Source organism: Bombina bombina, chromosome 4, assembly GCF_027579735.1.
Source record: "Bombina bombina isolate aBomBom1 chromosome 4, aBomBom1.pri, whole genome shotgun sequence".
NCBI lineage: Eukaryota > Metazoa > Chordata > Amphibia > Anura > Bombinatoridae > Bombina > Bombina bombina.
This window is the reverse complement of record NC_069502.1, coordinates 294,715,697-294,740,105: the sequence shown is the minus strand read 5'-3', so window position 1 is coordinate 294,740,105 and position 24,409 is coordinate 294,715,697. Positions and strand designations below refer to the sequence as shown.

Sequence of the window (24,409 nt, the reverse complement as noted above, 5' to 3'; positions counted from 1 at the left end):
TATAAAAAAACAAAGCATAACATTTTATTTAATTTGAGAAAAAAAGACACTTCAAAACTAAGTAACTTTAAGCCATGAATTATATTACTAACAAGCACATTGGGACGATCCTTTAAAATAGCTTATCCAGGTATTTTTCAACAATATTCCCTGTAGCCTTTAATTGTAAATTTTGTAGGAAAATCATTGAATAAACTCTTATAAACTATATTGTGATTGACCCCACAATATTAAGCAGTAAAAAAATAAACATTTTGACAAATGGTGCATTTATTAAACATAAATAAAGAAAATCTAATCAGAATATAAGAGAATCTAGCAACTTACATTAGTAAACAAATGGATTCAGTTGACAATGGGGACATATGGTTTTCACTTTGTTCTTGAAAAAGTAAAGTCCACTAATCTCAATTTTACATATTACATTTTAATATACTTTATGAAAAAACTGCTGCACTACATTATTTTATTAAATGTAAAACTGATTTCAGTGGTTGAAAAAAGTACTATAGTGAAAGTTGTACTTTTTGTTTTAAAGAAACTTAAAGGGACACTAAACCCAATTTTTTTCTTTAATGATTCAGATGCAATTTAAGCAACTTTCTAACTTACTCCTATTATCAATTTTCTTTGTTCTCTTGCTAACTTTATTTCAAAAACAGCAAAGTAAAGGTTAAGAGCCGACCCATTTTTGGTTGAGAACCTGGGTTATGTTTGCTTATTGGTTTGCTAAATGTAGCCACCAATAAGCAAGCACTATCCAGGGTGCTGAAATTAAAATAACCTGGCTCCTAAGCTTTAAATCACTGCTTTTTAAATAAAGATAGCAAGAGAATGAAGAAAAATTGATAGGAGTAAATTAGAAAGTTGCTTAAAATTGCATGCTCTATCTGAATCATGGAAGAAAAAAAAATAGATTAAGTATCCCTTTAACCACTGCAGAAATGTAAATACATGTTAATGTATCAAAATGAGGCTGATTATCTGTACAGTTTTGTGACACATATTGGATGTGAAGTTATTCATGTTTTCCAACTATGAAGGGACCTACAAAGTTATTAATAGAATACAAAACACATTTTGGTCTTGTTTTATAAAATGGGATAAAATAATTTCCCATTCGTATTCAAGAACATTAGTAGTAAGTCTTCAGTACATTAGTCATCATGTTCAAAATACATGAAATCCTGTGGGAAAAAGAGCGAGAGACGGATCAGTAAGAGACATTTAAAATCACAATTAATAACAAAATATTTTATTGATTGATTAGATAGATCGAGGGAGGGAGAAAGAAGAGAGACATTAAGATAAAGGCATGTTTAAGTTTAATTAATTTTTAAACAATGGGTTTGAGATATATATATATATATATATACATATATACAGTATATGTATATATATATATATATATATATATATATATATATATATATATATATATATAATGTGTATATCTAACTATATCTATTTATCTATTTATCTATATATATATATTATACAACAGAAATGAGAACACCAATGTGCAATATCACTTAAATGTCAAATGATTCAAAAGTATATCACCTTACAGAAATGTAATTACTTCTAAGTTTTACAGTAGGGTATTTGCTCTTATGTAAAATTAAAAACGAACAGTTTAGATTTACTTTATTAAAAAGACCGGCCCCACAGTAGGAACTCAATGCAACAAAAGTCAGTGCACCTTTCATTACTGAGATTTAAATGTTTTATTTTTTCAAATAGGGGGGATACCAGTGTTGCACACATTTCTGGAGAGATGTTCTGACATTCTTCAAAGACAATTTTCTTTTCTAGTCAGACGACATACTTGGCCAGGTCATAGTTTTGTTTTCTTTAGAAACTCTTTTGTATTTTTGGTAGTGTGCTTTGTATCATTATCCTGCTGGAATATTCCTCTTCTGCTAAGCTTCTGGAGACTGGGAGTCATCGAATCAGCCAGTATTTAGGTATATTCACAGGCATTCATGGTGCCTCCATCAATTTAATCTCCTCAACACCTTTTAGGGGGACTTCAGCAATGGTGAGTAGCTATTTTGGGGTTAGTGTTAGTTTTTTGGGGTGGCTTTTTTTTTTTAGATTAGGTTTTTTTTTTTTTTTATGGGCTGCAAAAGAGCTCAATGCCCTTTTAATGACAATGCCCATACAAATGCCCTTTTCGGGGCAATGGGTAGGTTTTTTTTAAGTTAGTTTTTTTTATTTTGGGATGTTAGGGCTTACTTTGTTTATTTTTTTTGCAAAAGAGCTGTTAACTTAAGGGCACTGTCCTACAAAAGGCTATTGGTAGTTTTTGGATTGATTAGGGGTTTTTTTCATTTTGGGGTGGAAAATTAGATTAGGAATAACTTTTTTTAAGTTAGGCAGTGTTAGGTAGGGAGCTTAGTTATTAGGTTAATACTTTGCATTGTGGGGGGTTGGCAGTTTAGGGGTTAATAGTTTAATTAGGTGTTTGCGTTGTGTGTGGTTGGCAGTTTAGGTGTTAATTGTTTTATTAGGTACTTTTCGTTGTGGGGGGTTGGTGGTTTAGGGGTAAATAGTTTGTGGTTTAAGGGTTGATATTTCACATGTGTTAGGTGTTTGTTAAGGCTTCCAGGGAGTTACGATACTCAGCACAAGGCTTGCTGCACTTGCCTATGTGTGGCGAGGTGAAAATGGAGTAAAATATCTTCATTCTGTGCGCGTAAGTCCTTGCGCTGAATATGTGATACAAACTTGCGACGCCAGTTCTATGTTAGTTCATGGGAGTAAAAACTGCAGCCGACTTAACTTGTCTGCTGTGCCGTATATGTGATCGCTCGGTTCGACTAAATATTGGCGACGCCTGGTTTTGCGCCCATCACAAAATATGTGATTGCCCCCATAATATTGTATTGCAGCTGCATTTATGCTTGATCCTTTAGCTACATCATGAAACATCAGTGTTTTTGAATGTGTCTCTGTATATGACTACACATACCACATTTTGAAATACCACATCCTCATGTGCCATTTGGTCTAGAAAGCCAATTTGTTGCAGGTATGAGTGTTCTCCTAATAGGGCGTAATTGTGAGGGTGCCAAGATATTTTTCCAGTCGCTGTTTTTCTTAAAGGTGATTGTGGGTCTCTCACCTATGCATTCCCCTAAGATAGGATCTGTTTTAAAACTGCCCAGTGTTTATGCAAAATGATTGTATATGTTTACTGCCTTGACTATAGGTAGTAATGACTCTCCACCTGGCAAGATAGCCACTATTGGCATTTAAAAACCCATTAGTATCAGTGGGCAAGGGGGGCAATTACTCCTCCACAAACCGGCAGGTACTGATGCTTAAATCAAGGCCGTGTGATTACTTTTTTTTTTTTTTTTTATTGAGATTCAATTTAAAGGCACATATACATTTTATGGTAATGAAACCTGCTCAGAAGAATATCTTCCATAAATACAATCTCAAATAAGGAACAGATAAAGGAATTACACAAAGTAAACAAAACAAGTTTTAATGACACTGCATATGGATAGAATTAGACAATCATTGCGCCAAATAGACTGTATGCCCTCTAAATGTCAACAACTGAGGCAAAGTAAGTATGGTCTCTCAGCAAGTGGGGAGTTTCAACAATGGATACCAAGAGAACGAAGCACATTTGAAAATAGAAGTGAATTTAAAGGACTCTTCAATGCAGTAGAATTGCATAATTAACAAGTGCATAATCAAAAGACAATGACTTAATACCTGACTTTCAAATAAACATAGATTTTTTTTGTGACAAATGTATTTTTTCTCCCATTTTCTGGACCCCTGTAGCATGTGACAGACATCAGCTAATCGCAGACTAGTATACGTATACCCTGTGAGCATATGCTCAGTAGCATCTTGTCCCCCAAAAAGTGTGAATATAAAAAGACTGTGCAAAATTTGATTATGGAAGTAAATTGGAAAGTATCTTAAAACTGCATGCTCTTTCTAAATCATAAAAGTTTATTTTTACTTGAGTGTCCTTTAAAAGTGTCTTAAAATTACATGCTCCATCTGAATCATGCAGGTTTAATTTTCACTTTTCTATCCCTTTTATGAGTCTTGCATTTATCTTGCACCTGGCCTCAAAAACCCTGCATTTAAGTGATATTGCACAGGGGTGTACATTTGGTTATGCTTTTTCTGATTAGTCATTCATATACAAAATTGGAAAATTAGAAGTGAATTGAAAGTGAAAGTCATTCAGCAGAGCATTTTCTTCTCAATGCGCTATTGCTAACATATAAATGTGTTTACCACCTACAAAGGGGTTAAACACACAGTTAAAGACCGCTCTGGGGCAGGGATGTACTTTGCAGGGGTTAAACCATAGCTCAATGTTCTAAGCATTGGAACATTTTCTTATTGCATTTTTATCCTTGCTATATATTACATTAATATTTGATTTACACAGCTTTTGTGATACAATAAAGGGATAAAAACACATTTTGCTTTCTCTGTGATTCAGATAAAAATGTAAAATTAAAATAAAAATTTCCAATTTTCTTCTATTATAAAATTTACTTTGTTCTCTTGGTATCCTTTGCTAAAAAGCAGATAGGTAAGCTATGCGGCAGCAGTTTTGCAAGAACGCTTTTAACAGTGTTCTTCATTTGCAGGAGCACTAGATACAGTGCGCCAGACACGTGCACACTACCTATCAACATATTCTCTTTAATATAGAATACCATTAGAAGAAAGCAAATTTGATAACAGAAGTACATTGGAAGCCTATTTGAAATTGTATTCTGTATCTAAATGATGTCCCTATAACTCCAGTCCTCAGAGCACATCAACCGGCTAGATTTTCATATCAGAACTACAGCAGAGGTGAAATAATCAGCTTCTCAGTAACCATGGTTACTAGCCTGCTCTCACCTATCAGCTGATTATTTCACTTGTGCTCTAGTACAGATAGCATGAAAATATAGCCGGGTAATGTGTCCTGAGGACTGGATTGGAAAAGGCTGCCCTAAACCATGCTTTGTATTTGGTTAGTGATGAGTTGTTTTCCAGATATTAGATCATTTACCTTACATTTAAATCTATGTATTGGTTCCATGCTAACTAATTTAGGAATTAAATGTGCTGTTTTTCATAAAGGTGGTGAGACTCCATGAGTCATAATTCCTGGGGATTTTACTCCTGGCCACTAGGAGGAGGCAAAGATTCACAAAACTCTAGGAGCCCTTAAAAACCCCTCCCTTTGCCTTCACAGGAGAAAGTATTGAGTAGTAACACAATTACACCCAGTGTGAGTTCGTCACAGGCCTACCACATAGTGCAGGTGCTTAAAGGAACAGTTCACCCAAATAATGTTTTATTTTTAATTGAAAGTAATTTATAATTAGCATATGACAGACTGAAACAATAAATAAGAAAGTTTGCCTAAAAAAATTGTATTTGTTTTTTTACTACAATGAATTTAACAGGTTTGTCTATACCCTTGCTTGCCAAATTAATACGTACGTTTAGCCCTTTCATTGCTGTTGTGACCCGCCCTCAACATGAACCTAGCATCACACTCCCATCCCATCTCGACCACCGATTCTAAAACTGGTGCTGCAGCCAGATTTTGGCTGCTGCAGAAGACTGATAACGTTAGACAGCCCAGATTTCAAGAAGCTGCAACTTCAGGAGGTGCAAGGTGTGTTTATTTCTATGCTACGCTACTCTCTCCCTAGTCGTGGACGTGTATTTGAACGAGAGTTTTCATCCGGGTGAAGTTATTTTCATGTAGCAATTAGCCTGAAGCAGTGATTTTCTTCTACACACAGGGAAGGCATTTGGGGGTGAACTCAGTGGTGTCTGCATCTGCAACAGTCGTTCACCTTTGTGATGGTGTCTGTGTAACCTCTTGGCTTCCAGACCGTCGTTTTGCAGATTCTTTGGTCATTGAAGACAATGTCATGCAGTTTAGACTTGCAACTCCTTATTACGCTGAGCCACATTCTAGCACTATATATAATTTTGTGGATCAAATTATTTGCCAAAATATATTTGGAATAAATAAAGATATATACAAATAAAGTATTTTCTTAAAGGTATACGGTCTGTCTCTTTACTCAGCCTGTTGAATACTGTTTAGGTATCGATTTCCAATGCTCTCTACCAGGGTTGCCTGTACAAAGGCCTCTATCGTTTCAATGTGTGAATAACACTGTGATGGCAGTATTGCAGATGACAAACTGTCGCAGTCGCAATGTCACGACGGCCACAATGCAAACTCAGCAATGTCACAGGGGTAAGAACATAGCATGCAGCAGGGCATAGGGGTGGCTGTTTATATTGCAGCTGTCTTTACTATATCCGGTGTTAAAAGTAGCTATAACACAAATGTTCTAGGTCTAGTTCCTCTGCTCAGATATCACAGGCAGTTTGTATGTCTAGTTCCTCTGCCTAGACATCACAGGCAGTTCATATGCCTAGTTCCTCTGCCCAGATATCACAGGCAGTTTGTATGTCTAGTTCCTCTGCTCAGACATCACAGGCAGTTCGTATGTCTAGTTCCTCTGCCCAGACACCACAGGCAGTTCGTATGTCTAGTTCCTCTGCCTAGACATCACAGGCAGTTCGTATGTCTAGTTCCTCTGCCCAGACATCACAGGCAGTTTGTATGTCTAGTTCCTCTGCTCAGACATCACAGGCAGTTCGTATGTCTAGTTACCCTGCTCAGACATCACAGGCAGTTTGTATGTCTAGTTCCTCTGCTCAGATATCACAGGCAGTTTGTATGTCTAGTTCCTCTGCTCAGACATCACAGGCAGTTCGTATGTCTAGTTCCTCTGCCCAGACATCACAGGCAGTTTGTATGTCTAGTTCCTCTGCCCAGACAGTTTGTATGTCTAGTTCCTCTGCTCAGATATCACAGGCAGTTCGTATGTCTAGTTCCAGTTCGTATGTCTAGTTCCTCTGCTCACATATCACAGGCAGTTTGTATGTCTAGTTCCTCTGCTCAGACATCACAGGCAGTTTGTTTGTCTAGTTCCTCTGCTCAGACATCACAGGCAGTTTGTATGTCTAGTTCCTCTGCTCAGACATCACAGGCAGTTCGTATGTCTAGTTCCTCTGCTCAGATATCACAGGCAGATCGTATGTCTAGTTCCTCTGCTCAGAAATCACAGGCAGTTCGTTTGTCTAGTTCCTCTGCTCAGATACAGTGGGGGAAAAAAGTATTTAGTCAGCCACCAATTGTGCAAGTTCTCCCACTTAAGAAGATGAGAGAGGCCTGTCATTTTCATCATAGGTATACCTCAACTATGAGAGACAAAATGTGGAAACAAATCCAGACAATCACATTGTCTGATTTGGAAAGAATTTATTTGCATATTATGGTGGAAAATAAGTATTTGGTCATCTACAAACAAGCAAGATTTCTGGCTCTCACATACCTGTATCATCTTCTTTAAGAGGCTCCTCTGTCCTCCACTCATTACCTGTATTAATGTCACCTGTTTGAACTTGTTATCAGTATAAAAGACACCTGTCCACAACCTCAAACAGTCACACTCCAAACTCCACTATGGTGAAGACCAAAGAGCTGTCGAAGGAGACCAGAAACAAAATTGTAGACCTGCACCAGGCTGGGAAGACTGAATCTGCAATAGGCAAGCAGCTTGGTGTGAAGAAATCAACTGTGGGAGCAATAATTAGAAAATGGAAGACATACAAGACCACTGATAATCTCCCTCGATCTGGGGCTCCACGCAAGATCTCACCCCGTGGGGTCAAAATGATCACAAGAACGGTGAGCAAACATCCCAGAACCACACGGGGGGACCTAGTGAATGACCTGCAGAGAGCTGTACCAACGTAACAAAGGCTACAATAAGTAACACACTACGCTGCCAGGGACTCAGATCCTGCAGTGCCAGACGTGTCCCCCTGCTTAAGCCAGTACATGTCCGGGCCTGTCTGAAGTATGCTAGAGAGCATTTGAATGATCCAGAAGCAGATTGGGAGAATGTCATATGGTCAGATGAAACCAAAGTAGAACTGTTTGGTAGAAACACAACTTGTCGTGTTTGGAGGAGAGAGAACACCATACCTACTGTGAAACATGGGGGTGGCAACATCATGCTTTGGGGCTGTTTCTCTGCAAAGAGAACAGGACGACTGATCCGTGTACATGAAAGAATGAATGGGGCCATGTATTGTGAGATTTTGAGTGCAAACCTCCTTCCATCAGCAAGGGCATTGAAGATTAAATGTGGCTGGGTCTTTCAGCATGACAATGATCCCAAACACACCACCCGGGCAATAAAGGAGTGGCTTCGTAAGAAGCATTTCAAGGTCCTGGAGTGGCCTAGACAGTCTCCAGATCTCAACCCCATAGAAAACCTTTGGAGGGAATTGAAAGTCCGTGTTGCCCAGCGACAGCCGCAAAACATCACTGCTCTAGAGGAGATCTGCATGCAGGAATGGGCCAACATACCAGCAACAGTGTGTGACAACCTTGTGAAGACTTACAGAAAACGTTTGACCTCTGTCATTGCCAACAAAGGATATATAACAAAGTATTGAGATGAACTTTTGATATTGACTAAATACTTATTTTCCACCATAATTTGCAAATAAATTCTTTCCAAATCAGACAATGTGATTGTCTGGATTTGTTTCCACATTTTGTCTCTCATAGTTGAGGTATACCTTTGATGAAAATTACAGGCCTCTCTCATCTTCTTAAGTGGGAGAACTTTCACAATTGGTGGCTGACTAAATACTTTTTTCCCCCACTGTATCACAGGCAGTTCGTATGTCTAGTTCCTCTGCTCAGACATTACAGGCAGTTCGTATGTCTAGTTCCTCTGCCCAGACATCACAGGCAGTTCGTATGTCTAGTTCCTCTGCTCAGACATCACAGGCAGTTCGTATGTCTAGTTCCTCTGCTCAGACATCACAGGCAGTTTGTATGTCTAGTTCAGACATCAAAGGCAGTTTGTATGTCTAGTTCCTCTGCTCAGACATCACAGGCAGTTCGTATGTCTAGTTCCTCTGCTCAGACATCGCAGGCAGTTCGTATGTCTAGTTCCAGTTCGTATGTCTAGTTCCTCTGCTCAGACATCACAGGCAGTTCGTATGTCTAGTTCCTCTGCTCAGACATCACAGGCAGTTTGTATGTCTAGTTCAGACATCAAAGGCAGTTTGTATGTCTAGTTCCTCTGCTCAGACATCACAGGCAGTTCGTAGGTCTAGTTCCTCTGCTCAGACATCGCAGGCAGTTCGTATGTCTAGTTCCAGTTCGTATGTCTAGTTCCTCTGCTCAGACATCACAGGCAGTTCGTATGTCTAGTTCCTCTGCTCAGACATCACAGGCAGTTCGTATGTCTAGTTCCTCTGCTCAGACATCACAGGCAGTTCGTATGTCTAGTTCCTCTGCTCAGACATCACAGGCAGTTTGTATGTCTAGTTCCTCTGCTCAGACATCACAGGCAGTTCATATGTCTAGTTCCTCTGCTCAGACATCACAGGCAGTTCGTATGTCTAGTTCCTCTGCTCAGACATCACAGGCAGTTCATATGTCTAGTTCCTCTGCTCAGACATCACAGGCAGTTCGTATGTCTAGTTCCAGTTCGTATGTCTAGTTCCTCTGCTCAGACATCACAGGCAGTTCGTATGTCTAGTTCCTCTGCTCAGACATCACAGGCAGTTCGTATGTCTAGTTCCAGTTCGTATGTCTAGTTCCTCCGCTCAGACATCACAGGCAGTTCGTATGTCTAGTTCCAGCTCGTATGTCTAGTTCCTCTGCTCAGACATCACAGGCAGTTTGTATGTCTCATTCCAGTTCGTATGTCTAGTTCCTCTGCTCAGACATCACAGGCAGTTTGTATGTCTAGTTCCAGTTCGTATGTCTAGTTCCTCTGCTCAGACATCACAGGCAGTTTGTATGTCTAGTTCCAGTTCGTATGTCTAGTTCCTCTGCCCAGACATCACAGGCAGTTCGTATGTCTAGTTCCAGTTTGTATGTCTAGTTCCTCTGCCCAGACATCACAGGCAGTTCGTATGTCTAGTTCCAGTTCGTATGTCTAGTTCCTCTGCTCAGACATCACAGGCAGTTCGTATGTCTAGTTCCAGTTCGTATGTCTATTTCCTCTGCTCAGACATCACAGGCAGTTCGTATGTCTAGTTCCTCTGCTCAGACATCACAGGCAGTTTGTATGTCTAGTTCCTCTGCTCAGACATCACAGGCAGTTTGTATGTCTAGTTCCTCTGCTCAGACATCACAGGCAGTTTGTATGTTTAGTTCCTCTGCCCAGACATCACAGGCAGTTTGTATGTTTAGTTCCTCTGCCCAGACATTACAGGCAGTTTGTATGTCTAGTTCCTCTGCTCAGACATCACAGGCAGTTCGTATGTCTAGTTCCTCTGCCCAGACATCACAGGCAGTTCATATGTCTAGTTCCTCTGCTCAGACATCACAGGCAGTTCGTATGTCTAGTTCCTCTGCTCAGACATCACAGGCAGTTCGTATGTCTAGTTCCTCTGCCCAGACATCACAGGCAGTTCGTATGTCTAGTTCCTCTGCCTAGACATCACAGGCAGTTCATATGTCTAGTTCCTCTGCCCAGACATCACAGGCTGTTTGTATGTCTAGTTCCAGTTCGTATGTCTAGTTCCTCTGCTCAGAAATCACAGGCAGTTCGTATGTCTAGTTCCTCTGCCTAGACATCACAGGCAGTTTGTATGTCTAGTTCCTCTGCTCAGACATCACAGGCAGTTCGTATGTCTAGTTCCAGTTCGTATGTCTAGTTCCTCTGCTCAGAAATCACAGGCAGTTCATATGTCTAGTTCCTCTGCTCAGACATCACAGGCAGTTCGTATGTCTAGTTCCTCTGCTCAGACATCACAGGCAGTTCATATGTCTAGTTCCTCTGCTCAGACATCACAGGCAGTTCGTATGTCTAGTTCCAGTTCGTATGTCTAGTTCCTCTGCTCAGACATCACAGGCAGTTCGTATGTCTAGTTCCTCTGCTCAGACATCACAGGCAGTTCGTATGTCTAGTTCCAGTTCGTATGTCTAGTTCCTCCGCTCAGACATCACAGGCAGTTCGTATGTCTAGTTCCAGCTCGTATGTCTAGTTCCTCTGCTCAGACATCACAGGCAGTTTGTATGTCTCGTTCCAGTTCGTATGTCTAGTTCCTCTGCTCAGACATCACAGGCAGTTCGTATGTCTAGTTCCAGTTCGTATGTCTAGTTCCTCTGCTCAGACATCACAGGCAGTTTGTATGTCTAGTTCCAGTTCGTATGTCTAGTTCCTCTGCCCAGACATCACAGGCAGTTCGTATGTCTAGTTCCAGTTTGTACGTCTAGTTCCTCTGCCCAGACATCACAGGCAGTTTGTATGTCTAGTTCCAGTTCGTATGTCTAGTTCCTCTGCTCAGACATCACAGGCAGTTCGTATGTCTAGTTCCAGTTCGTATGTCTATTTCCTCTGCTCAGACATCACAGGCAGTTCGTATGTCTATTTCCTCTGCTCAGACATCACAGGCAGTTCATATGTCTAGTTCCTCTGCTCAGACATCACAGGCAGTTTGTATGTCTAGTTCCTCTGCTCAGACATCACAGGCAGTTCGTATGTCTAGTTCCTCTGCCCAGACATCACAGGCAGTTCGTATGTCTAGTTCCTCTGCTCAGACATCACAGGCAGTTCGTATGTCTAGTTCCTCTGCCCAGACATCACAGGCAGTTCGTATGTCTAGTTCCTCTGCCTAGACATCACAGGCAGTTCATATGTCTAGTTCCTCTGCCCAGACATCACAGGCTGTTTGTATGTCTAGTTCCAGTTCGTATGTCTAGTTCCTCTGCTCAGAAATCACAGGCAGTTCGTATGTCTAGTTCCTCTGCCTAGACATCACAGGCAGTTCGTATATGTCTAGTTCCTCTGCTCAGATATCACAGGCAGTTCGTATGTCTAGTTCCAGTTCGTATGTCTAGTTCCTCTGCTCAGAAATCACAGGCAGTTCATATGTCTAGTTCCTCTGCTCAGACATCACAGGCAGGATGAAGGGAGGGACAAGGCAGGAACTTAAATGGAAGACACCACTGCCTGCAAGACCTTTCTCCCAAAAATAGCCTCTGAGGAAGTAAAAGCATAAAATTTGTAGAATTTAGAAAAGTATGAAGCGAAGACCAAGTCGCCGCCTTACAAATCTGTTCCACTTGGGCTTTTAAACATGAGGCCTCTGTTGAAGCTACCGCTCTAGTAGAATGAGCTGTAATTCTTTCAGGAGGCTGCTGGCCAGCAGTCTCATAAGCTAACCGGATTATGCTTCTCAGCCAAAAAGAAAGAGAAGTTGCCGAAGCCTTTTGGCCTCTCCTCCTCCCAGAGTAGACAACAAACAATGCAGATGTTTGACGAAAATCCTTAGTAGCTTGTAAATAAAACTTTAAAGCACGAACCACGTCAAGATTGTGTAACAGACGTTCCTTCTTTGAAGAAGGATTAGGACACAGTGACGGAACAACAATTTCCTGATTGATATTCTTATTAGATACTACCTTAGGAAGAAACCCAGGTTTGGTACACAAAACTACCTTATCTGCATGGAAGATCAGATAAGGGGAATCACACTGTAAGGCAGATAGCTCAGAAACTCTTCGAGCCGAAGAGATAGCTACTAAGAACAGAACTTTCCAAGATAAAAGCTTGATATCTATGGAATGCAAAGGTTCAAACGGAACCCCTTGAAGAACTTTAAGAACTAAATTTAAACTCCATGGCGGAGCAACAGGTTTAAACACAGGCTTGATTCTAACTAAAGCCTGACAAAAACACCTGAAACATCTGCCAGACGCTTGTGCAAAAGAATTGACAGAGCAGAGATCTGTCCCTTTAAGGAACTAGCTGATAATCCCTTTTCCAATCCTTCTTGGAGAAAAGATAAAATCCTAGGAATTCTGACCTTACTCCATGAGTAACCCTTGGATTCACACCAATGAAGATATTTACACCATATCTTATGATAGATTTTCCTGGTGACAGGCTTTTGAGCCTGAATCAAGGTACCAATGACCGACTCGGAGAAACCACGTTTTGATAAAATCAAGCATTCAATCTCCAAGCAGTCAGACGCAGAGAAATTAGATTTGGATGTTTGAATGGACCTTGGAGTAGAAGGTCCTGCCTCAGCGGCAGAGTCCATGGTGGAAAGGATGACATGTCCACCAGATCTGCATACCAAGTCCTGCGTGACCGCGCAGGTGCTATCAAAATCAGTGAAGCTCTCTCCTGCTTGATCTTGGCAATCAGACGAGGAAGGAGAGAAAATGGTGGAAACACATAAGCCAGGCTGAAGGACCAGGGCACTGCTAGAGCATCTATAAGTGCTGCCTGGGGATCCCTTGACCTGGACCCGTAACAAGGAAGCTTGGCGTTCTGACGAGACGCCATCAGATCCAGTTCTGGTTTGCCCCATAGTTGAATCAGCTGGGCAAATACCTCCGGATGGAGTTCCCACTCCCCCGGATGAAAGGTCTGCCGACTTAGAAAGTCCGCCTCCCAGTTCTCTACTCCTGGGATATGGATAGCTGAGAGATGGCAAGAGTGAACCTCTGCCCATAGAATTATCTTGGAAACCTCCATCATTGCCAGGGGACTCCTTGTTCCCCCCTGATGGTTGATATAGGCTACAGTCGTGATATTGTCCGACTGAAATCTGATTAATCTGACCGCAGCTAGCTGAGGCCAAGCCTGAAGAGCATTGAATATCGCTCTGAGTTCCAGAATGTTTATCAGAAGGAGGGCTTCCTCCTGAGTCCACGAACCCTGAGCCTTCAGGGAGTTCCAGACTGCGCCCCAGCCCAGAAGGCTGGCATCTGTCGTCACTATAGACCACTCTGGCCTGCGGAAACTCATTCCCCTGGACAGATGGACCCGAGATAACCACCAGAGAAGAGAATCCCTGGTCTCTTGATCCAGATTTAAAAGAGGAGACAAATCTGTGTAGTCCCCATTCCACTGATTGAGCATGCAAAGTTGCAGTGGTCTGAGATGTAGGTGAGCAAACAGAACTATGTCCATTGTCGCTACCATTAGGCCGATCAATTCCATACACTGAGCCACTGACGGCCGAGATGTGGAATGAAGAACACGGCAGGAAGTTAGAAGCTTTGATATCCTGACCTCTGTCAGAAAAATTTTCATTTCTACTGAATCTATCAGAGTTCCTAGGATGGAAACTCTTGTGAGAGGAGAGAGAGAACTCTTTTCTCTGTTCACTTTCCACCCGTGAGACCTCAGAAAGGCCAGAACAATGTCTGTATGAGACTTGGCGATTTGAAAAGTCGACGCCTGGATCAGAATGTCGTCTAGGTAAGGAGCCACCGCTATGCCCCCGCGGCCTTAGAACCGCCAGAAGGGACCCTAGAACCTTCATAAAGACTCTTGGCGCCGTGGCTAACCCGAAGGGAAGAGCCACAAACTGGTAATGCCTGTCTAGGAAGGCGAACCTGAGGAACTGATGATGCTCTCTGTGAATCGGAATGTGGAGAAAAGCATCCTTTAAGTCCACGGTAGTCATATATTGACCCTCCTGGATCATAGGAAGGATGGTTCGGATTGTCTCCATCTTGAAGGATGGGACCCTGAGAAATTTGTTTAGGATCTTGAGATCCAAGATTGGTCTGAAAGTTCCCTCTTTTTTGGGAACTATAAACAGGTTTAAATAGAAACCCTGCCCCTGTTCCTCTCTTGGAACTGGGTGAATCACTCCCATAACCAGTAGGTCTTGAACGCAACGTAAGAATGCCTCTCTCTTTATCTGGTTTGCAGATAGTTGTGAGAGTTGAAATCTCCCCTTTGGAGATGAACCTTTGAATTCCAGAAGATATCCCTGGGAAACAATCTCTAGTGCCCAGGGATCCTGGACGTCTCTTGCCCAAGCCTGGACGAAGAGAGAAAGTCTGCCCCCAACTAGATCCGGTCCCGGATCGGGGGCTACTCCTTCATGCTGTCTTAGAGGCAGCAGCAGGCTTTTTGGCCTGCTTCCCTCTGTTCCAAGTCTGGTTAGGTCTCCAGACTGGTTTGGACTGGGAGAAATTTCCCTCTTGTTTTGCATTAGAGGAAGCCGAAGCTGCGCCACCCTTGAAGTTTCGAAAGGAACAAAAGTTATTCTGTTTGGTCCTTAATTTATTGGACCTATCCTGAGGAAGGGCGTGACCTTTTCCTCCGGTAATGTCAGAGATGATCTCCTTCAGGCCAGGCCCGAATAGGGTCTGTCCTTTGAAGGGGATGTTAAGAAGCTTAGACTTTGAAGTAACGTCTGCTGACTAGGACTTAAGCCATAGCGCCCTACGCGCCAGAATGGCAAAACCTGAATTCTTAGCCGTTAGCTTGGTTAAATGAAAAACGGCGTCAGAAATAAAGGAATTAGCTAACTTAAGAGCTTTAATCCTGTCTAAGATATCATCTAACGGGGTCTCCACCTGTAGAGCCTCCTCAAGAGACTCGAACCAAAAAGCCGCTGCAGCAGTAACTGGAGCAATGCATGCAAGAGGCTGGAGAATAAAACCTTGATGAATAAAAATTTTCTTAAGGAGACCCTCCAATTTTTTATCCATAGGATCTAGGAAAGCACAACTGTCCTCGACAGGGATAGTTGTACGCTTAGCTAGGGTAGAAACAGCTCCCTCCACCTTAGGGACCGTCTGCCACGAGTCCCGTATGGCGACATCTATGGGAAATATCTTTTTAAAAGCAGGAGGGGGAGAGAACGGCACACCTGGTCTATCCCATTCGTTAGTAATAATTTCCGAAAACCTCTTAGGGACTGGAAAAACATCAGTGTAAACAGGCACTGCAAAGTATTTGTCCATTTTACACAATTTCTCTGGAACTACAATGGGGTCACAGTCATCCAGAGTCGCTAAAACCTCCCTGAGCAATAAGCGGAGGTGTTCAAGCTTAAATTTAAAAGCTGTCATTTCCGAATCGGACTGAAGTAAAGCCTTCCCTGAATCTGAAATGTCACCCTCAGATAAAAACTCCCTTGCACCGGCTTCGGAGCCTAGTGAGGGTATATCGGACACAGCTATTAAAGCGTCAGAAAGCTCTGTATTTGTTCTAGCCCCAGAGCTGTCTCGCTTTCCTTGTAACCCTGGTAGTTTGGACAATACCTCTGTGAGGGTAGAATTCATAACTGCCGCCATGTCCTGTAAGGTAAAAGAATTAGACGCGCTAGATGTACTTGGCGTCACTTGGGCGGGAGTTATAGGTTCTGACACATGGGGAGAGCTAGATGGCATAACTTCCCTTTTTTCAGTCTGAGAATTATCTGGTGATAAATCTTTAAAAGCCATAATATGGTCTTTATAGTTTATAGATACTTCAGTACATTTGGTACACATTCTAAGAGGGGGTTCGACAATGGCTTCTAAACATATTGAACAAAAAGTTTCCTCTATGTCAGACATGTTTAACAGACTAGTAATGACACCAGCAAGCTTGGAAAACACTTTAATAAATGTGAAACAGCAATTAAACAAAAACGGTACTGTGCCTTTAAGAGAAAAAAAACTAGCACTTAAACTGCAAAAAAGTGTTAAAATGTAGTAAAGACTTTGAAATTTTTACAGTGTGAGTAAGGGACTAAAGCAACATCGCACCCACTTGCAAATGGATGATTAACCCCTTAGCCCCCAAACCGGATTTAAAAAACATCAACCACCGGTAAGACAGTTAAGCACCTTGCCACAGCTCTGCTGTGGCTCCTACCTGCCCTCAAATACGATTAGGGAAGAAATAAACCCTCTACAGTGGTCCTCAGATGCAAGAGGACTCCTCTAGGGAAGCTGGATGTCTCAGTCTGAAAGAAACTGCACAACTAAAGCGCGAAAATAGGCCCCTCCCACCATGTACTCGATGTCAGAGGGGCCTAAAGGAAATACTCCTAGGAGTATCTGACTATGCCATGTGGAAAACTAGGCCCCAACTAAAGACTTATCACCCTCAGAGAAAAAAACGTCCCATTTATGAAAACATGTAAACGTTTTGTCACTAATTAATATGAGTATTAACATGAGTATTACCCCATTTTGTAAGCATGATCACAGTCGTTGCAAAATCACTGCATCTAGCTTACCTCAATATACACAAGGTTCTGTCAGCATCTTCTAGAACTTATCCTTTCTCTAGAAATAAAAGTACTGAACATACCGCAAAGCAGGTAATCTGCAGACCGTTCCCCCAACTGAAGTTATCCCATACTCTTCAGTTATGTGTGAGAACAGCAATGGACCTTAGTTACAAACCGCTAAGATCATCAACCTCCAGGCAGAACTCTTCTTCTAATTTCTGCCTGAGAGTAAAACAGTACAACGCCGGTACCGTTTAAAAATAACAAACTCTTGATTGAAGGCAAAACTACACTAAGTCACCACATATCTCTTTATACTTCCTATCTTGTCGAGAGTTGCAAAGAGAATGACTGGAGGTGGGGGTTAGGGGAGGAGCTATATAGACAGCTCTGCTGTGGGTCTCCTCTTTGCAACTTTCTGTTGGGAAGGAGAATATCCCACAAGTAATGGATGAACCCGTGGACTGGATACACCTTACAAGAGAAAAAGTTGCTATTTCAGCTCCAAAAATAAATTGTATGTAGCTATTTACACACCAACAATAAAATGTTAAATTGTATGTTGTTATTTCAAAAACAACTCTAACAGCTAGATGTGTTGGCATACATTTTCAAAGTAAAAACTGGAAAATGTATTTGCTATTTCAGCTCCAAAAATAAATTTTGTTATTTAAAAAGCAAAAATAAAATTTTAAATTATATGTCGTTATTTTGAAACCAACTCTAACAGCTAGATGTGTTGGCATACATTTGAGTTGGTGTTGAAATCACAACATACAATTGAAAATTTAATTTTGGTGTTCAAATTTAATTTTGGAGTTGGAATAGCAACATAAAATTTGTTTACATTGCAAATGTATGCCAACACATCTAGCTGTTAGAATTGGTTGGTGTTGAAATAACAACATAAAATTGACAAATGTATTTTTGATGTTGAAATAGCAACATAATTTTTTTTCCCAATTATTTAACTTTTACATTGCCAATGTATGCCAACGCATCTAGCTGTTAGAGTTGGTGTTGAAATAGCAACATAGCATTTAAAATTTAGTTTTGGTATTGAAATGGCAACATCAAATTTATTTTTGGAGTTGGAATAGCAACATCAAATTTGTTTACATTGCAAATGTATGCCAACACATCTAGCTGTTAGAATGTATACAATGCTCTAATCTTGGTTTTATTTCTGCTTTTGGTTTTATTTCAGTTTTATTTCACACTATATTACCATCAAAATTCATAATTGTTTTCTATAACCCCTGTTTGTGTATTCAGCCACAATCTCCAAGAAACAAACAGGGGTTATAGAAAACAATTATGAATTTTGATGGTAATATTTTTTTAGTACTGATAATTTGGTTATTTTATTTATAAATAATCACCCATACAATTACACAGAAAATACAATTGTTTTCTATACCCCCTGCTTGTTGCTTGGAGATTGTGGCTGAATACAGAATGAGCATTTCTAAGGGAAATTATTTGCATATCATTAGATAAGTGGTTTGGATAGGCTGTGGGGCGTGGTAAAGTAGCATGGAAGTACAGCCCTTTTGCTTGGGTGTTCCACAATCTTCAAGCTGCAACTACAAGCAGTGTTACAAAAGGTAAATTTATACAGAATTTTAAAAAATGTATTCATCAGTATACATTTTTATAGTCATGACAACTGCGCAATTGTAGATACTGGAGTTTATTTCACTGAGTGTACTGGTCCTTTAAGTCAGCATGTTATAACTATTTATGTGGATGCTCACCTAGCCTAAAAGCTACTTCACAACTTTGCCAGAGTCCATTGTTTCGTCTCTGAGTGACACAGTTGCTTTGTTGATTTTAAACTGTGTTTTATACAGTAAATTGCTTTTAACAAGAAGAGATCCTCTTTTGCCTGTGCGGTAATTTATAGAGCCTTCCATACCCAGAGTTGGTCTTATTTATAGTAAATTTGAGTATTTGACTTCACCTTCTATCAAATATCACTTTTAATAGAACTTAACACTATGAGAATAGTGTTCCCTTCTCTGTGTTTTATTTGAGGAACTTCTGAAAACTGACTTACAGGGATCAAATTGGATACACATGAGAAACTGTTGCCTATAATTATTTATTTCTCCTATACCATCTTTTCACTAATTGGGGAGATTTTTTCAAATACTTGACACACTATTTTTGTTAGAAATTTTGTAGAAATTTTGTTTTCTCTTTTGTTATAAAAGTACCTACATAATATCCTCAATTTAGTCTCTTTGGCACACAAAGCCTAAAATATTTACTATCTGGCCCTTTATGGAAAAATGTTGACCCCTGGTTTTGATAAATATGGTCAGAAAAAACAAGCCTAAATAAATGTATATACTTATATACTAATGTAAAGATACAATAGATAGAGGCGCCAATGGTGCAGATCAATGAGGAATCTCAAGAACTACCAGTAAGAGATATGCACAGGGTACTCACTTGTAGCAAAGGCACTCAATTATGCCCATAGGAACAGGCTGGATTTTTACAGCAGTCCAGCTAGCTGATCAAGGCCCCACGGACAACTCCAAGGGGCAGGGGATCATCAGGTCCAAAGTGTAAACCAAGAGGTATACAAGCAGGATAGTAGGGTTAGGGACTCACACCCTAATAGTAGCGTAGCACCAAGATATAGTGGACACTTAAAGTTGGTAAAATAAAAACAAATTTATTTAAAAATTGTAAAATACACAACTCATTCTTGTGCCAAATAAAATCTTGGATAAGAGGAGAAACAATGCAACGCGTTTCTCAGTAAGAACTGTTTCATCAGGCATGTCTCACATCAGTTTGTTTGATCCTTATATAGGGCTACGCTACTAACAATTCCCCTAATCCCACCCCTCTCAATACAAGTAGAACAACCAATCAAAACCCTTCATCTGCACACACACCCTTGCTGCAGTGTTGTATAATGATGGTGTTTGCGCTTGTAGTTTTTAATATCGCAAGTGGTTAATTTATAAGTTTTCCCTTTCTTTCGTAATTTGGGCCTGCTGATAGGAGGATAAGCCTGTCAATCATAAATGCCGATGATGGATTGCTCGGTTAGCCAATCCTATCGACCGCAGTCAATATTTTTCCTCATCCACTTAAATTAAGGCTGGAGGACAACACCCGATATTTAACCAATCGCTTGAGTCAGAGGGAGCATGGGCAGCTAGCAACCGCAATACACCCTGCGGTTTAGATCCTTATCTGACAAGCATGCATACTATGAGATTGCCGCAATAGGAACAAAATATAATGACAACAACATGTCTACGGCAATCTAAATATATAATATAACTGATGTTACTATTGGGAAATAACAAGTGTTAGAGTGTGACGATATCTAACTGAGTGCAGACGCAAGGAATAACCTATTTCGGAGCTTATGCAGATTTAAAATAATCATGATTGTGTCATATTGAATGTGAAAAAATGACGATGTTAAAAGCCAAGAATGTAAACTATAATAAATATGTGAATGCCTGTTTATTGGCATATGAAATAAAGCATTTCAATGCAAATATATTAAGTGCCTAATAAATTACCTATTGTCTAGCATCTGCAACCCAATGTATAAGTGAATATATATATATATATATGTACCAATAGACAATGTAATATTAATGTAAATACTAATAAATAATTAATGTGTACGTGCCTAATAATGACATGTGAGAAAGCCTCTAATATAAAATCAAAATGAATCACTTGGTACATGTCATATATGTGAGATCTACAAATTTAAGAGGAAGTGAAAATAATACGTGCCAATTAAAGGGTAATATTAATATCAATAATGGCAAATAAATTAAAATAATATTGACTGTGCATGACCTACACTAGTGAGAAGAAAATTATATATAAATTGGTGCATGCCAATCTGGTATGAATATTGATTGGTATGTATACTAGTGCTATATAAGGGACAAGTGAACTAATGATATACATATATATAATATAGACCAATCTATATAATGTATAAATAGAAAAAATAGGAGTTAATTGTACTTGCTTCGAGTAGGTTGAGTGCAGCAAGGTGGGTTCCTGCAGATTCCGGTGTACATAATAAGGACCTATATATACATACGCTAATGTATATAGATCCACATGCATAAAAAATGCAAAAAGTGTCCATGTGCAAACATATAAAGCAGATAATAATGGTTCCTTATATCCATGTTACTAACAACTAGATATCATGAGGCAGCTCAAACAACTCAGACAAAGGCAGAAGAATCTAGAACTTCATTCAACCCCATTGGAAAAAGAGTTTGAAATTTAAAAATCCAATAGGTCTCCCTTTGTCTAAGTTATGTGAACCTATTGTAATTTTGACTATTGGGAACACTCTCTATGGGGGTAATCCTAAAATGGCATTTACCTAGAATGTAATTTGGACAACAATGTCTTGAGAGACTGTGTTTGGAAGATTTTTTCAAAACATTCCTCATATGCTCACCCCATCTTGTTCTGACCTTCCTACATGTGCGTCCGATATATTGAATCCCACATCGACATGTGAGGGCATATATCACATAACTGGAGTCACATGACAGGTGTTCCAAGATATGATGTTGTTCACCTGTTGTATGTGAAATTATAGAGGTCGTTCCATGCGTACTAAATTTACACATGTTGCAACGCCTATTGCCACATCTAAATGTACCATTATTATTTAAGTTTCTCAATTTATTTTCTGTGGTTTAAAAGATTTCTTAGTCATCACAACTTTACTGGGAGCTAGTTTTTGCTTTAGGGTCGGAGCTCTTCTGTATTTATTAGAATTATTTATTAGTATTTACATTAATATTACATTGTCTATTGGTACATATATATATATATATTTTTTTTTTTTTCACTTATACATTGGGTTGCAGATGCTAGACAATAGGTAATTTATTAGGCACTTAATATATTTGCATTGAAATGCTTTATTTCATATGCCAATAAACAGGCATTCACATATTTATTATAGTTTACATTCTTGATGTCTGTAGGCTTTTAACATTGTCATTTTTTCACATTCAATATGACACAATCATGATTATTTTAAATCTGCATAAGCTCCGAAATAGGTTATTCCTTGCGTCTGCACTCAGTTAGATATCGTCACACTCTAACACTTGTTATTTCCTAATAGTAACATCAGTTATATTATATATTTAGATCGCCATAGACATGTTGTTGTCATTATATTTTGTTCCTATTGCGGCGATCTCATAGTATGCATGCTTGTCAGATAAGGATCTAAACCGCAGGGTGTATTGCGGTTGCTAGCAACATTGCGGTTGTTAACAACATTACAAAGCTCCTTTGTCTCTATGTGACGTGATTAACGTCACCACTAGCAGGGAGAGTGTCGACTGCCCATGCTCCCTCTGACTCAAGCGATTGGTTAAATATCGGGTGTTGTCCTCCAGCCTTAATTTAAGTGGATGATGAAAAATATTGACTGCGGTAGATAGGATTGGCTAACCGAGCAATCCATCATCGGCATTTATGATTGACAGGCTTATCCTCCTATCAGCAGGCCCAAATTACGAAAGAAAGGGAAAATTTATAAATTAACCACTTGCGATATTAAAAACTACAAGCGCAAACACCATCATTATACTTATCAATAGAGCACATCATAGGGCTCACTATCATTAATGAAAAAACATTCAGCATATATTTCTTTCATATATACATGGCCCAAACAACACTGCAGCAAGGGTGTGTGTGCAGATGAAGGGGTTTGATTGGTTGTTCTACTTGTATTGAGAGGGGTGGGATTAGGGGAATTGTTAGTAGCGTAGCCCTATATAAGGATCAAACAAACTGATGTGAGACATGCCTGATGAAACAGTTCTTACTGAGAAACGCGTTGCATTGTTTCTCCTCTTATCCAAGATTTTATTTGGCACAAGAATGAGTTGTGTATTTTACAATTTTTAAATAAATTTGTTTTTATTTTACCAACTTTAAGTGTCCACTATATCTTGGTGCTACGCTACTATTAGGGTGTGAGTCCCTAACCCTACTATCCTGCTTGTATACCTCTTGGTTTACACTTTGGACCTGATGATCCCCTGCACCTTGGAGTTGTCCGTGGGGCCTTGATCAGCTAGCTGGACTGCTGTAAAAATCCAGCCTGTTTCTATGGGCATAATTGAGTGCCTTTGCTACAAGTGAGCACCCTGTGCATATCTCTTACTGGTAGTTCTTGAGATTCCTCATTGATCTGCACCATTGGCGACTCTATCTATTGTATCTTTATAACATATTGTCCATCATTGTATGCTGTTAGAGAGCTGCCTCCTGGATCTTCTCTACAATCAAACACACATTCCCAACATCAAGGATCTAAGCTGATATTTATTTGGACTTTCTTACCCTCATATATGTACCAGTGGTAATATATCAGCTTATACTCCAGCTATTTTTATTTTATGAGAATTACATTTAGTCTATGTGTTATTTAGACATTACCTTATAATATTGCATTGTGTGCTTGGTTTGTTATTTTTATCACTTCTAGCGCCTCCTAGAGGATCCCAGGGAACATTTGTGTGTGTTCTTTGTTTTCCCTGATTTCCTCATTAATTAATTTATATACTAATGTAGTCTTCTATCATTTGATCACAATTTTTTTTTAACTTACCAGAAGGAATAGAGCACCAAGTACAACTGCTTTAATTTTCACATCAAGATCCAGAGGAAACTGGACTCCAAAGTTGTCAGAATCTGTAAATAATTCCCTTACAAGCCCGGTCCATTGCTTGGAAATTTTTCCAATAACAGAAGTTTTGTCAAGTGACTTTAACTAGGGGGAAAAATAAATATATTTCTATATGGCAGATAACATAATTGCACATAAATATTTAATAATATTGAATAAAGTCTTAATGAGATAATAAACTTTTCATAAAATGTAATTCAAAGGTTGTTCCTTTGTTTTATATCTCAACTGTGAACTAAATGTATTGGGTTTCATGTCACTTTAGACAATTTGGCATAAAAATGAACTTAACAAATGAATATGGTTTTATTCAGGGACGGAACTACAGGGGGGCAGAGGTCGCAACTGCGACCGGGCCCCAGAGGGTGGGGGCCCAGCTTAGATTCTTGCACCTGGGCAATGTGGATTCTAGTTACACCTCTAGTTTTATTGTCTAGCATTTCAAACAGTGCACATCCCCACTCTTTATCATTTCTAATTATTTGCACTCTCTTTTTAAAGTAATGTAAATAAAACACTTTGTAGCAGCAAACAAATTGTAGGTTAAACAAATGTATTCTGTCGCAAATTGATAAATACAGCAAACAAATG

At 39.7% G+C, this 24,409-nt stretch overlaps 1 protein-coding gene across 1 annotated transcript in view; it reads right to left on the bottom strand.

Moving 5' to 3' along the window:
- Nucleotides 1-409: 409 nt before the first annotated feature.
- LOC128656217 (phospholipid scramblase 1) overlaps nt 410-24,409 on the bottom strand; it is a 78,855-nt gene continuing 54,855 nt past the window's right edge. The window contains exons 6-7 of the mRNA XM_053710006.1: nt 23,741-23,902; nt 410-1,187 (exon numbers count right to left, since the gene is read on the bottom strand). Of these exons, the coding sequence (XP_053565981.1) occupies nt 1,158-1,187; nt 23,741-23,902 (192 nt within the window). The 3' untranslated portion in view covers nt 410-1,157. The remainder of the gene's footprint in view (nt 1,188-23,740; nt 23,903-24,409) is intronic.